The 12,250-nt window shown below is 34.9% G+C and overlaps 1 protein-coding gene across 1 annotated transcript; it reads right to left on the bottom strand.

Annotated features, from left to right (window-relative positions):
- Window positions 1–3,887: 3,887 nt before the first annotated feature.
- On the bottom strand, window positions 3,888–9,864 carry LOC132557230 (chromatin assembly factor 1 subunit A-like). Its single transcript, XM_060221726.1, has 5 exons — window positions 9,819–9,864; window positions 7,848–8,024; window positions 6,842–7,136; window positions 5,864–6,022; window positions 3,888–4,355 (listed from the first exon to the last, which is right to left on the bottom strand). Exons 2-5 carry the CDS (start codon window positions 7,981–7,983, stop codon window positions 3,932–3,934), a joined length of 1,014 nt encoding a protein of 337 aa, XP_060077709.1. The 5' UTR covers window positions 7,984–8,024; window positions 9,819–9,864; the 3' UTR covers window positions 3,888–3,931.
- Window positions 9,865–12,250: the final 2,386 nt, after the last annotated feature.

Below are 12,250 nucleotides of genomic sequence, written 5' to 3'. Positions count from 1 at the left end.
AAATTTCTGACAAATAATTGATAAAAGGACATGGTGATGAATGTCATGATCTTTCGGATTTCGTTGTTTGTATGACGCGATGTTCTTCCATCTTTTAACTTTAATTCCACGGTTTCGTAGAAGTTGAGTTTGTCATTGCTTAAAGTATGATCACATCATAATACTTCGGTACAGGGTAGTTGTACCTGTTCTCGAATTCGATAGATACCTGTTGCTTGGGTACCTGGAAGTAAAAACACTGAAGTCACACATACTATATTAGTGCAAATTTTCCTATCACGGTGTACCTATCGCTATTGCATATTAGACCACGTGCAAACTTTCTTATGATGTGCTTTCATGAATCATTAACAAAATAGCAACAAAGCTAGTAAAAACGACTGTGACCTTCTACTTTATTAAGTACGGACTTAATTCTACAAATGAGACGAAGTACTGCATGTCCTAGTCCAACGGATTGTGACTTTTATTTTTTAAAAATCCATATATGGACTCGCAGAGAGTCTATTCGTTGTAAGTCAATCGTCAGCCACTACACATACAATCCTTCCATATAAGGAATGAAAATTTGGTCAGAAAATGTCTGTTGGAAGCGAATGTATCAATAGTTAATTAATTTCCGTGATTTAGACCTCTACCTCAAAATCCGGAACACGTTCTCTTTCGACGACTTGTAGTTGAATTCATTATTTTTTTCAGATTTCTTCAGAAACTGGTGAAACTTTACTTCTCCAATTTAGCCTATTGTCAGGTGAGTTGTAACTGATGTGGTTGTCTCACCTATCGCCTTCCCTCGTATCCACAGACGGTAGTTTGTCAATGTTTAGATGGTCTTGTAAATCCCCAAAGTCGTTTTTCATAACCACATTAAAATTCAGCGTTGTATAAAAGAAATATGTTGTCTGTCTAGGGATGTCGACCGGAACAAGTCTCAAAAATAAGAAACGAAACGAAACATCAGCTAGAACACTGGAAAGTGCAATGAGATGAGATGTTCTGCTAGTTTGAATAATTTGCAATGAGATGAGATGTTCTGCTGGTCTGAATAATTCTTACATTTTATCGATTGTTCATGTTCTAGTCAGGCGTCCTTCATCGACACCAGATCGATCTAAAAAAACGTTCCAGAAGGGTAAGCATTTTCTACTTTATCAACGATACAAGTGATGTAAAAAAACATGTTCTTAGAAAGCTTTTTCCATACCATTAACGATGAAAACACCTGGGATACTAACAACCTCGGTCACTTCATTTAATAAATCTTAACAATATTTATCAGTGAGATCGATATTTGACGGTGATCACTTCCGTATCTTGATCAACTTACACTTTCCGATCCTCTGTATCAGAATGTTGTAATTTTAAACACAAGACTATCTTATTCATGTCCTCGAGAGAGATAAGAGTTTTCAACGGAGGGTCATTCACCGTCCTTATACCAACAAGGATCGACTATATTATATTCCAACCAACTTTAGTTGCGTAAGACATACAGAGGTCACGAATAGGTCAGTGAAAACAAACACCTGTTATAATACAAGGTGGAAATAAAGGTGAAACCTAAGGCATCACCAAATAGAAGCCTGTTCTAAGTGGACTGTAATATATTCCGTCCTATTGGGAATTCATTAGTGAGTATTTCGTTTTTTTTTTCGTGGTTGTACTAACATGAAGATCGTGTAACCAAAGAAAGCATTACGTCACATATTTGTATCTAGATGTGTTCGTTTCATTAATTGTGTAAAATGACACGTCGTGCGTGTTCAACGTAGCCGATTTAAGAATGTTCTATAGGAAACAAATCAAAGGCTAGGAAGTATATAATAACCCAATTCCCACATTATTTGCCTAGTTTCTGATTATCGGTACCTCAGAATAACGAATTATTAGAGTGACGGATTTTTTACGTTGACATAACCCGTTTTCATCGGCGAATATATTTCAGCATATTCCGTGTAGTCTCTCATATCAATAGTGTTATTTCTTGATAAAAGGGGTCTGTTTTCGGTACAGAAATATTATCTGTACTTTTATTTCTTAGAATATTGGGAAAGTAACGGTGAAATTCTGGGTTTGTTTTTGTGAGTGAAAACTGAAATGGAAACGTAAGTTTTCCTGTTCATTAATTTAAACACTTTCGTTAACATTCGTGAAAAAAATTATACAAAATCTAAATTAGCGAGATTCCATATCTATCTATTTGGTGACGTCATAATGCATATGACACTATTAAGTTATGATGTCACGATGGAAACTTTGAGCCAATCAAATCTCATTTAGGTCATATTGCATGTTTGTCTGTACATAACATACTTTTTACGTTGTTGTTGTTGTATCTGTTTGTGTTACATGGGTTTTTTTCTTAACAGATACCAGAGATGTATAAGGGACTATTCGGAATCGGTCTGTTGGTGTTTTTAATCTACATCACCCAGGCCTGTGAAGATAAGTACCAGTCCAAACATTGCTACTGTCAGTGTGATGATATCCTGACTAACTGTGTCAGCACCTGTAACGCCCCGGTAACTGTGGCTCCCGGCTCTGGACATCACCACCATATGTCAGTCTGCGAAACTCGTTGTCATGATCACATGGCCTCCTGTCTCACTCATTGTAATTGGGGGATATCGCCTTCCACACAGCCAATTGTTGGCTAGGAACTATTACCTGATCACCCACTCTGTGAACTCCATTATATATATATTACAGATAAATATGTACCCGTCTTGAATTCTAAACATTCAAAATGTGTTTTGTATAAAACATTTAGTCAACTAGCTCTGTAATTTTAATATTAGAAAATGTCGGATTAAAAACTTTTGGAATTTGTTTTCAATTTTGTGTTATCTTTACCTCGTTTAAAAACTGAACTTCGTCAAAAAAAAAAAATAACTCGATTCCAAGATCTCTTACAATGTTTTGTTTGTCTCTGGTCCGGAATGTCTGACCCAACAGTAGTGTTAAAGTTAATGTAGAATGTCTCACTGCTCAGTGGTGCACATTAAATAAATAAATAACTCGCATCCAAGATCTCTTCCAATGTTTTGTTTGTCTCTGAGAATCGGTTTAAATTAATGTAGAATGTCCCACAAAGAAGAGTTCCTTTTGGTTCAAAGTTGACAATGAGAATAATCCATTGTCCATCACTATGAAATATTTGTTTGTGACTCAAATTTTGTTGGGATATAGATCCTGAAAATAGCATTTTGATTATTTTCATGTTTTTTGTCTTTTCACAAATAATTTTTTTCTTTTTGCAGATACAAATTCATAAATGAATAAATTAAAAAAGAACAAAATATGAAAATGCATGTTATCCTAACTCATGAACAAGTTGATCCCAAGGGATGTGAGTTGAACCCTTTCCTTTTAACTTATCAGACATTCAAAAAGTTATAACTTAACACTGATATACATGATTTGTCAAAAATGAAAATGGCCATCTGTCAGCCATTTTCTTTTTGCATAGCAACAGGATATCTAGATATAGAATTTGAGATTAAATCATTCTATAAATTATTAATTAAGAGACAACAAATTATAACTATCAAATCAAAGATGACCTCCTGTTGGCCTTTTTGTCCATTTGGCACGTCAAGATGCACGGTGCACAAGAAAGAACCTAGGGCAACCTATATCTGAAACTTGGAAGCAATCCACTCAAAATCACTTGAGAACAGACATAACAAACTTTCAACTGAAAAAAGCACCACTAGGGACTAAGTAGAATCTAAGTTTAGTTGTCCAAATTCAAGATGGCCATCTGTCAGCCATTTTGTTTTTGAGATCAGTTCCAAAATTTAAATGTACACTGTATTTGTTCATAATTTACATGTGTAATATTGATCCAATGAGCATCTTCTACAAAAATAAGTAGACAGCAAACAATCTTTTACTGATTTATTTAATAATTTAATATGAGCTGACAATGTCATCCAATATTTGTATCCACTGTAACCTTGTCAACAAAATCCAATGGTAACAATGACCCATCCTCCTCATCTGTCCTTGAATCAGATTGAATAATAGAATCAGAATTTGAACCAATCACATGTTCACTTGTCCAGTAGCCCTGCTCACTTGAGTCTGATATAACAAAACAGTTTTCCACATATAGTGTGTCTGCCACACCCACCAGAGATTCATGACTATGTAATTGTTTTAATTCTTTCATGTTTTCCCTATTTAGTCTTTTTTGAACTTTGTCTCTTTCACGTTCCCTTTGGCGCGCCTCTTCGTTCACATGCCGTACAATCTTGCGTCTCTCTCTGTCCTTCCTTCGTTCTTTTTCCCGATATTCAGGGTCATTTCGTTTATTTCTCATTCTGGCTCTTGCTTGTTCCTTTTCTTTTTCTCTGTAAACATGTATTATTTCAATAAATCTGTCAACTGAAATGATTTTTAAAAGATACTTAGCCATTCTGATGCCACATTCTTTAACCACATATTGTTTCAGTATGTTTCTATGGTTCATTACTGATATCATGGTACTTGAAAGAACTGTAATCCAAAGGTTAGCTGTATGTGTATCACTGCATGAAAAATGTCTCACAAAATAAAAGTTCAAGAACACAGAATTTTTAAAAATTAAAAAATCTATGGCATCAAAAAAATCAGAAAAATTCCCTTATTAAACATGTATGAAGGTGATCTGCATCCTGAGTAATCCTTCATACAGGAAATTAAAAATGAAGTAAGAACATTATACAGATATGAACTAGGAAAATGAACAAGAGGCCCATGGGCCTTAACGTTCATCTGACATAAAATACAAGATTTCAAATTTTGAACTTGAGAAGTCGTCGAAAATGTGTTTGGTGGCCATGTTGGATTTTGGACCAACCCAAAATTAACAAACTTTGGTCAGGATCATGTCATGATCATTTCAGGTAAGTTTCAGCTCAATGAGACATGTAGAACTTGAGAAGTTGAAAATGTTTATGACGGACGCCGCCGGACAAAAGGGGATCGCAATAGGTCATCAAAGTATCAATATAACATATAGGACTTTTTAACTTGACAATATAAAATGGATCCTACATGGGTGGTAAAAGGCTCATGACCTATCATATTAATTCATAAATTTAATAAATTTGATACTAAATCAGCACAAGTTTAAAATGCTATTTATCAAATAACCTGAACAAGAGGCCAAAGGGCCCAAATTGTCATCAGAGTGAACCAATGGAAATGATTGTAATGAATGTGAAGTGTACAGAACAGATAATGAGAGATGCTATTTGTACAGGGACAGGTGGCTTAAATTGAAGTTGCAACTGTGGTCATGAAGCCCTTATAGATCCTTCCATCCATGAAGAGTATCTAACTCTACTGTATTTGGTTATTGATAAAATCTTACAAAATTTGTCAATCTGACCATTTTCGGCCCGGCCCCTCAGGCCCGATGGGAGCGGGAACCATATACCGGTAATTTACAATTTCGGTTAACCTTTGCCTATGGAAGGTTTCTTTCAAATGTCATTGAAATCAGTTCAGAGGTTTTCAGTAGATGTCGAAATGTCAAAATTTTGGGAGGCATGATGGATGCCAGACACTGCTGAACAAAAGGGGATAACAAAAGGTCACTTTGAGACTTTGTCTCAGGTGACCCTAAAAAACCAAACCAATATACTAAAATTAATTTCTGTATAAGACCAAAAGGACCGTTCTCTTTTCAAAACTGCAACAATCATGTAATATATCATCAATATACGACTCATTTAAAACGTCACAATAAGGTTAGGTGTCCTGTCTCATTATGTTAATGACATGATACAATAGGCCAGTCCATAATATGCTATATTTGCATCTTTATTTGATCTCATTGCTAAATTATTGATTCTAATAATTTATGTAAACAAACCTGAATGAAGGATTCCTCCGCAGCCTCTGTTTCAACAACCGAGCCCTCTCCCGTTTCGTTGTGTCTTCCAGGGAGAGGACAGTCTGAAGGTCACAGTCTGACACATCTGGCGTAACAAATGGACTGTTCTGTACATTGTTGTTGATGGCTGACCTCTGACTGCATCAAAATAATCAAGATCTGATATGTTAAGTCCATTATTTTTATGTTTTTCACAATAACAAAACACAAAAAAACAAAAGTACTGAGGAAACTGCCGATTACTCCCTGAAAACACTTTAAGAACTTGTTAACAAAGGGCAATAACTCTGTAATTAAGGGGGTTCAGGCACTGCACATCCACTTGGTATTACCAACGTACACATGACGTCTCAGTATCCTAGTTTAAATAAATGTTAAGTTAAGCTACATAAAAATTATTAACAACGGCTACTAACTCTGTAATTAAGGGATGGTGGACCTTCCCATCAGTTAAATGCACACTGTTTCTGTATGATCACTGTATATGCTATTATTATCCTAGTTTAAATGCAAACAAAGTTATGACCCTGACACTAATTTTTAACAAAGGGCTAGAAGTCTATAATTGAGGAGTTATGGGCCCTGAATTTGCTACACTGCTCATCACCTTAGTATAACAAATGTATACACCATGTTTCAAGATCCCTCTTTAAGTGTGGGCAAAGTTATGTTGTAGACGCTAATGGATGAGCAGACAAAGGGGCAACTTTATCCCCCCCAAAGCATAAAAAAAGAAAAAAAAAACAGAAAAAAAGTACTGTATAGGTGTTTGATTTAGTGAGGCTGATTACTCAATCATTCTATGACTGAGTGTTTTTACATTTTGACAGATGAATTGATCAAATTGTCATTTCACGATCATTATATTTATTTAAACCACTATTCATTAATAAGTCATTTTGTTATTCAAACAATGCTAAGAATACAATATTATCAAAATACCAATGTTAACTATACCTTGCAGCATCAGTATGTTCTAAGCACAAATTAAGGGCAGATAACTCTGATTCTGTCATAACAGGTGCAGGCATCAACTTGCTTTCATCCCCTTCACTTGACTCAGACCCAGTGATATTTCTAACATCGTCGAACAACAGTGATGGACACACAACATCGTTACAGGACTCTGATTGGCTATTGATTATAATGATTTCTGGGTCATGAAGAGGCAAGTTTGTTGTCGTGACAACCGTCTCTGCTGCTATGTCAAATGAGCCTACAGACAGGTCTGGATCATCACTCTCGTGTGGATCTGTAATAAATTTAAATTACACTGTAAATACAGATAGTCTTACAAACTTTTTTAAGAAATCTTTTTAAGGCTGAATTTCATTTGTAAAAGGTATCATAGACACAGATATGAATTTGGTAAGAAGGCTTAAAACCACAAGTTAAAAATTGATGCACTCAAGGTGAGACTAGAATAAAGGTATAGACTTCATTGTATGAATGCATGTACGTAATGGTCTCGTACATCAAAATTTCTATTATTTGATTTTTGTAGCAATGATATTGATTCTGTCATTTCAGGTTAGAGTAGAAGAAAACTAACTTTTAGTCCTCTTTTTTTCCCCTCAGCATTATAAATTAATATTAAATGGGATCCATTATAGTAGCTTAGTAAAATATTTCATTTTGTGAAAATCAGACTTTTAACAGAAGAACATGATCTTTCATAGTTTACCTGAAGACTTTAGTAAGGTTGTGATAACTCTGTCAACATCATACTGAAGCACCTTCCCATTGTAAATTATTTAAAATTGTCATGAACTGTATAAACACACCATCATCAATAGCCAATGAAATGAAAATTGAAACCATTTAACTAAATTCACATTTTTAAAATCCTTTGCCTCAAAGTAAAATCTCACCGATACACTGTGAGATTCCTGAGACAAATGACATAGTGTAGCTATGGAATATGCGAATGAGATAACACACATGTACAGAATATAACGATTACCAAAATCGTGTTCTAGATGATCCATGCTATGGTCCTCAGTCACATGTGGAGTATACATTTCTATAACCTCATTGCTATGATGACTGTTCTGTCCAGTTTCTCGGCAGCCGTCCTTGAGATCATCTACTTCTATCATCGTTCCATATGAATTTTCTTGACAGCAAACATTAAAGAGGCCTAAATATTAATAAAAAATGAGCACTTTATGTTTCTGGCAGTGTAAATAATGAGCGGTTAAAAACTAGGAAAAAGCCAACCAACTATGTAGGTGATCTGCCTTGAACAGCTGGGTCAAAGAAACTTTTCTTGTGAAGCTGACTGGGAGCTTCCAGCGTGTTGATTGCTAAATATGATTAATAAAAATCACTTTCCTTTTCAAGAAGCAATGTCGAAATAGAAACATAACCAGGGTTTTCCATAATTTTGTTAGTAGTAGGCTGTGTAGTGAAAGTAGGAGGCTGGCCTGCCGTGTATGTGTAGTCGTGAACAGAACATTATTATGGAACTGGATTGGTGTAGGCGGCCAAATGATCAAAGTAGCCGGTCAAATTGGGCGGCAACCGGCTCTTATGGAAAACCCTGCATAAATCAAAGGTCTTGAATAATTTAGATGAGTTATACAAACATATTAATTAATGAGCTGAAACCCCTATGTTGCAATTAACTCGCTGAAAAACAAGAGGCCCAAGAGCCTTAACCGTGACCTGAGTCACAATGCTTCTTGTAACATGTCATAGAAATCATTTTGTTCAATAAAAATATTGTACACATAATGCAGATGTAAATTGTGTATACATTGACTGCTATCCTATGCTAAGACTTCTAACCAATTTGAATCAAAAGAAATTACACACAAGATTTGAAAATCTTCCATGCAGGAGCAGTATAACATCTTTGAAATTTCAGTCAATTTGACCCATTTTTGGCCCCACCCATCAACCCCTGGGGGTCAGTCAGGGTCAATATGTTCATCTTATGTGACAGCTAATACTAATAACAAAAATTCTAAACAAGTTTGAACTATTTTTGATAAAAATAAACAAATTATGCTCAATAATGTCATTTTCCCTAGTCTGGGGGAAATGAGAAACCATGGGGTCATGAAATTTACAAGTTTGGTAAAGCATTTGAAGGCCTTTCCATCCATGAAGAGTACTTGATTCTACAATACCTGGGATTTGATAAGAAGAGAACTTGATTATACCATATCTGGGATTTGAAAAGAAGATTTCAATAAATTTGACCCTTTCTGGCCCCTGGGGGTTGGGGACCATAAAATTAACAATTTTGGTGTGCTTTTGTGATGGAAGCTTTTTGTTAAATTTCACTGAAACCAGTTCAGGAGTTTTCCAGAAGTTACAAATTTATGATGCACAACGCCAGACAAAAGGGGGTCGCAATAGGTCACCCTGAGACTTTGCCACAGATGACCCAATAATATGAGCTTATATCCCATCATTTTATTATATTGCACTCATATGATCAATAATATTACGTAAATATAGAGATGTCTAAATATCTATGAATTTCCTTGCAAAATATTTTACAAACTACGTGAGAGAAGCATTACAACCTTATAACAGGCATTTGTAATATAAACGTCTGTGTCCTGCATATACTGATCAAACTGAGCTAGGCAGATAGAACCATTTCACATCATGATTTTTTTTTTGACGAATATCAATTTATTTCAGGGACAAATAACATATTACCATGTATCAAACTTTTCTGAACATGAACGTCGAATTTTCATAAAAGTCATATGATGTAGAAATATTTCAACTGAAAGCGAAACAAGTCTACACTACATTAATCAGAATTCGTGGAAACTGGATACTCTTCATCACGTATCTGATTAGCACAAGTTCAATCTTTCATTTTTTGTCATTACTATATCAAAAATGCCTATTGATCTGTTCATATCATGTGTGAAATGTAATGCATACCTCTTAAGCGAGAAATACAACTTACCATGACAGAAATAATAAGTATGTATTTATCTAATGGTCAACGTACCGCAAAAGCGGAAATGTATTACAAATTCTAAATTAAAAAAGGAATGTTGCATTATTCCGGATACCATATGTTAGTTGTTTCGACAAAGAATGGGACATATGAAAATTTATATTCGATATTTTCAAATAAAAAATATCTAAGAAAATAAATAGAATTGAACAAACAAATTTGTTGTTGTTTTTATTTAACACTAGTCAGATGGATTTTATCTATGCGCGATTATCAGATCTAAAAATGTAATTAAAAATATCTCTGAAAATATCAAGAAGTTTTTCTAATAATTTTGGAAGGTGTTTTAGGAATTGAGAGTGGATATCATCAAGTCCTATTGTAGAATCATGTGATTTTTGAACGATTCTCGAATTTCTAACATTGTGAAGAAATTGTAAGTTTCACTGTTTTCGAACGAGAATTTCATCATATTTCCCGTTTTTCTCGAATGGTAATAATTTCTTGGAATGTTTTGGAATGCTTATTTGCAGACGATTTTTTTTGAAAAGCAGACCTAAAGCATTTCTAATATCATATTTCCTTGTGGCTAATTTTCCGATTGTTTTCAGATGTCCAATTGTTTTGAATGATGTGTTACCGCTGATTCGTTTAATTATATCCCATACTTTTTGGTGGATCTATTGGAATTTAATTAGGACACACAAAATCTTCAAGACAATTTTTGTGTAAGCGTATAGCACGATGAGCTTTTGCCTTAATGATTTTTTAGTTGTTTAATCTATCGCTTGTGAGATTGTTTTTGAATTGGCTCAAAGTGTTTTTTAATCTGTTTTCTTTTGGATTTTGGTTTACATTCTTCGGCTATCTTAAGAATTCGGTAGTAAATAATTCTATCGGGTCTTCTAAATTCAGGAAATCAATGGCATTGATGATTTGATAATTTCGTTACTCCCCTCTACTTTATATCATTTCCAATGGGTACATGATCGCTTTCTGTGGATCCAGAATTTCTTAGACATATCAAGAAATCGCGGGCTTTCAACAAAAGAAGTTCACCTCAGTTATCTCCCCTTTTTACTGAAAAACTTGGGAAGCAAGTTGGCGTGCGGTAGGAGTCCGCCTGGAAACTGTTCAAGACCAAAACGCAATGCCTCGATCAAAAGAGAAGGTGTGTCAGTGGGTTCCTACGAGTAAGTACTTTGTAAGTAGTGATAATAATAGTTTATTTTGTGGCGAGATAATCAGGAACACTGATAATTATGATAATTAATTTGAAGACGTGACCGCGGCCGGTGCAGATGCAAAAATCAACCCACTTAGATAAGAAACTTTCAATGACGGTATAGTGCGAGTTTGTGATACCAGCTACACCCCTTGTTTACATCAAATATTTGGCCATGCAAAGAAGCAACACATTTCATCATTTGGCTAATTGTTTACCGGTATCAGAGACGTATATGACGGTCTACCGATAAATCGACCTAAGTTTTTTTTTTTTTTTGGGGGGGGGGGGGTGGATTCCTATAGAAATTGGCAAAATGATTGTACACGTATTATAAAGTCGGAATGGCCCAGTGGTAATGCACTCGCCTTTCACCTAGCCGACCGGGCTTCGATTCCCGGAACGGCCGTGAAAAGGTAAGGGGTCACCTGCCCGACCACGTCCTGGGTTTTCCCCAGGTACTCCGGTTTCCTCCCACAATAAGACCCCTTGCGTGCTTACATCCGAGCCAACAAGCATGTTCAGTATAAGTTGACATAACTTATTTCGCAATTGTTGTAAAATAAATAAAGTTTATTTATAAAATATAGTTATAAAGTACTGAAAGTTACACAGAAACACTTGTCAACCTATGAAGACTACCAATTTATATTGAATTAATATAAAACCTACATTATTTGTTCGTCGACATGGGTATTACCATAGGTACCTGCAGTATCTTGAATGTAAAAATCCGCAGTCTACTAGACCCTATTCTGTGGATTTTACATTCCAGATACAGGTGCCTATGGTATTACACACAGTTTCTTATTAAAATAGGCATATACCTGTGATTTATTGTGTGTTTAATTTTTCATATCTATTAATAGTTTGTTTACATACACCATTAAATTACATATTTTTTCTGAACGTATTTTGATTACTAGTCTATATGATAGATAATTATCATCCATTTTATAAAATTCCTGTGTTAGTCAAGTTTTTACATTTTGTCTTGTCTGAAGATATTTTTGAACTTCTGCGGTGCTTATTTGATTGATCCTAACTGAGGTTTGTACCTGGTTATAGTAAAGGTTTAATTAGTCTATACCTGGGGAGTTAATGACTGAGGTGTGTACCTGGTTATAGTAAATGTTTAATTAGCCTACAATGTTAAATGTTTTCTTAATTGATATGATGTAATGATTTTGTGTAATTGTGACAAATAATTAAT

Source organism: Ylistrum balloti, unplaced genomic scaffold (genome assembly GCF_031769215.1).
Source record: "Ylistrum balloti isolate Yb309-2 unplaced genomic scaffold, AGI_CSIRO_Ybal_v1 Utg370646, whole genome shotgun sequence".
Lineage (NCBI taxonomy): Eukaryota > Metazoa > Mollusca > Bivalvia > Pectinida > Pectinidae > Ylistrum > Ylistrum balloti.
The sequence above is the reverse complement of the archived record's forward strand: the minus strand, read 5'-3'. Positions and strand labels throughout refer to the sequence as shown.

Coding starts and splice junctions, on each gene's coding strand:
- LOC132557230 (XM_060221726.1), bottom strand. CDS start 7,983: ATGATAGAAGTAGATGATCTCAAGGACGGCTGCCGAGAAACTGGACAG. Junction 6,023..6,841: donor GAACATACTGATGCTGCAAG/GTATAGTTAACA, acceptor ATTTTGATGCAG/TCAGAGGTCAGCCATCAACA. Junction 4,356..5,863: donor CGGAGGAATCCTTCATTCAG/GTTTGTTTACAT, acceptor ACATGTTTACAG/AGAAAAAGAAAAGGAACAAG.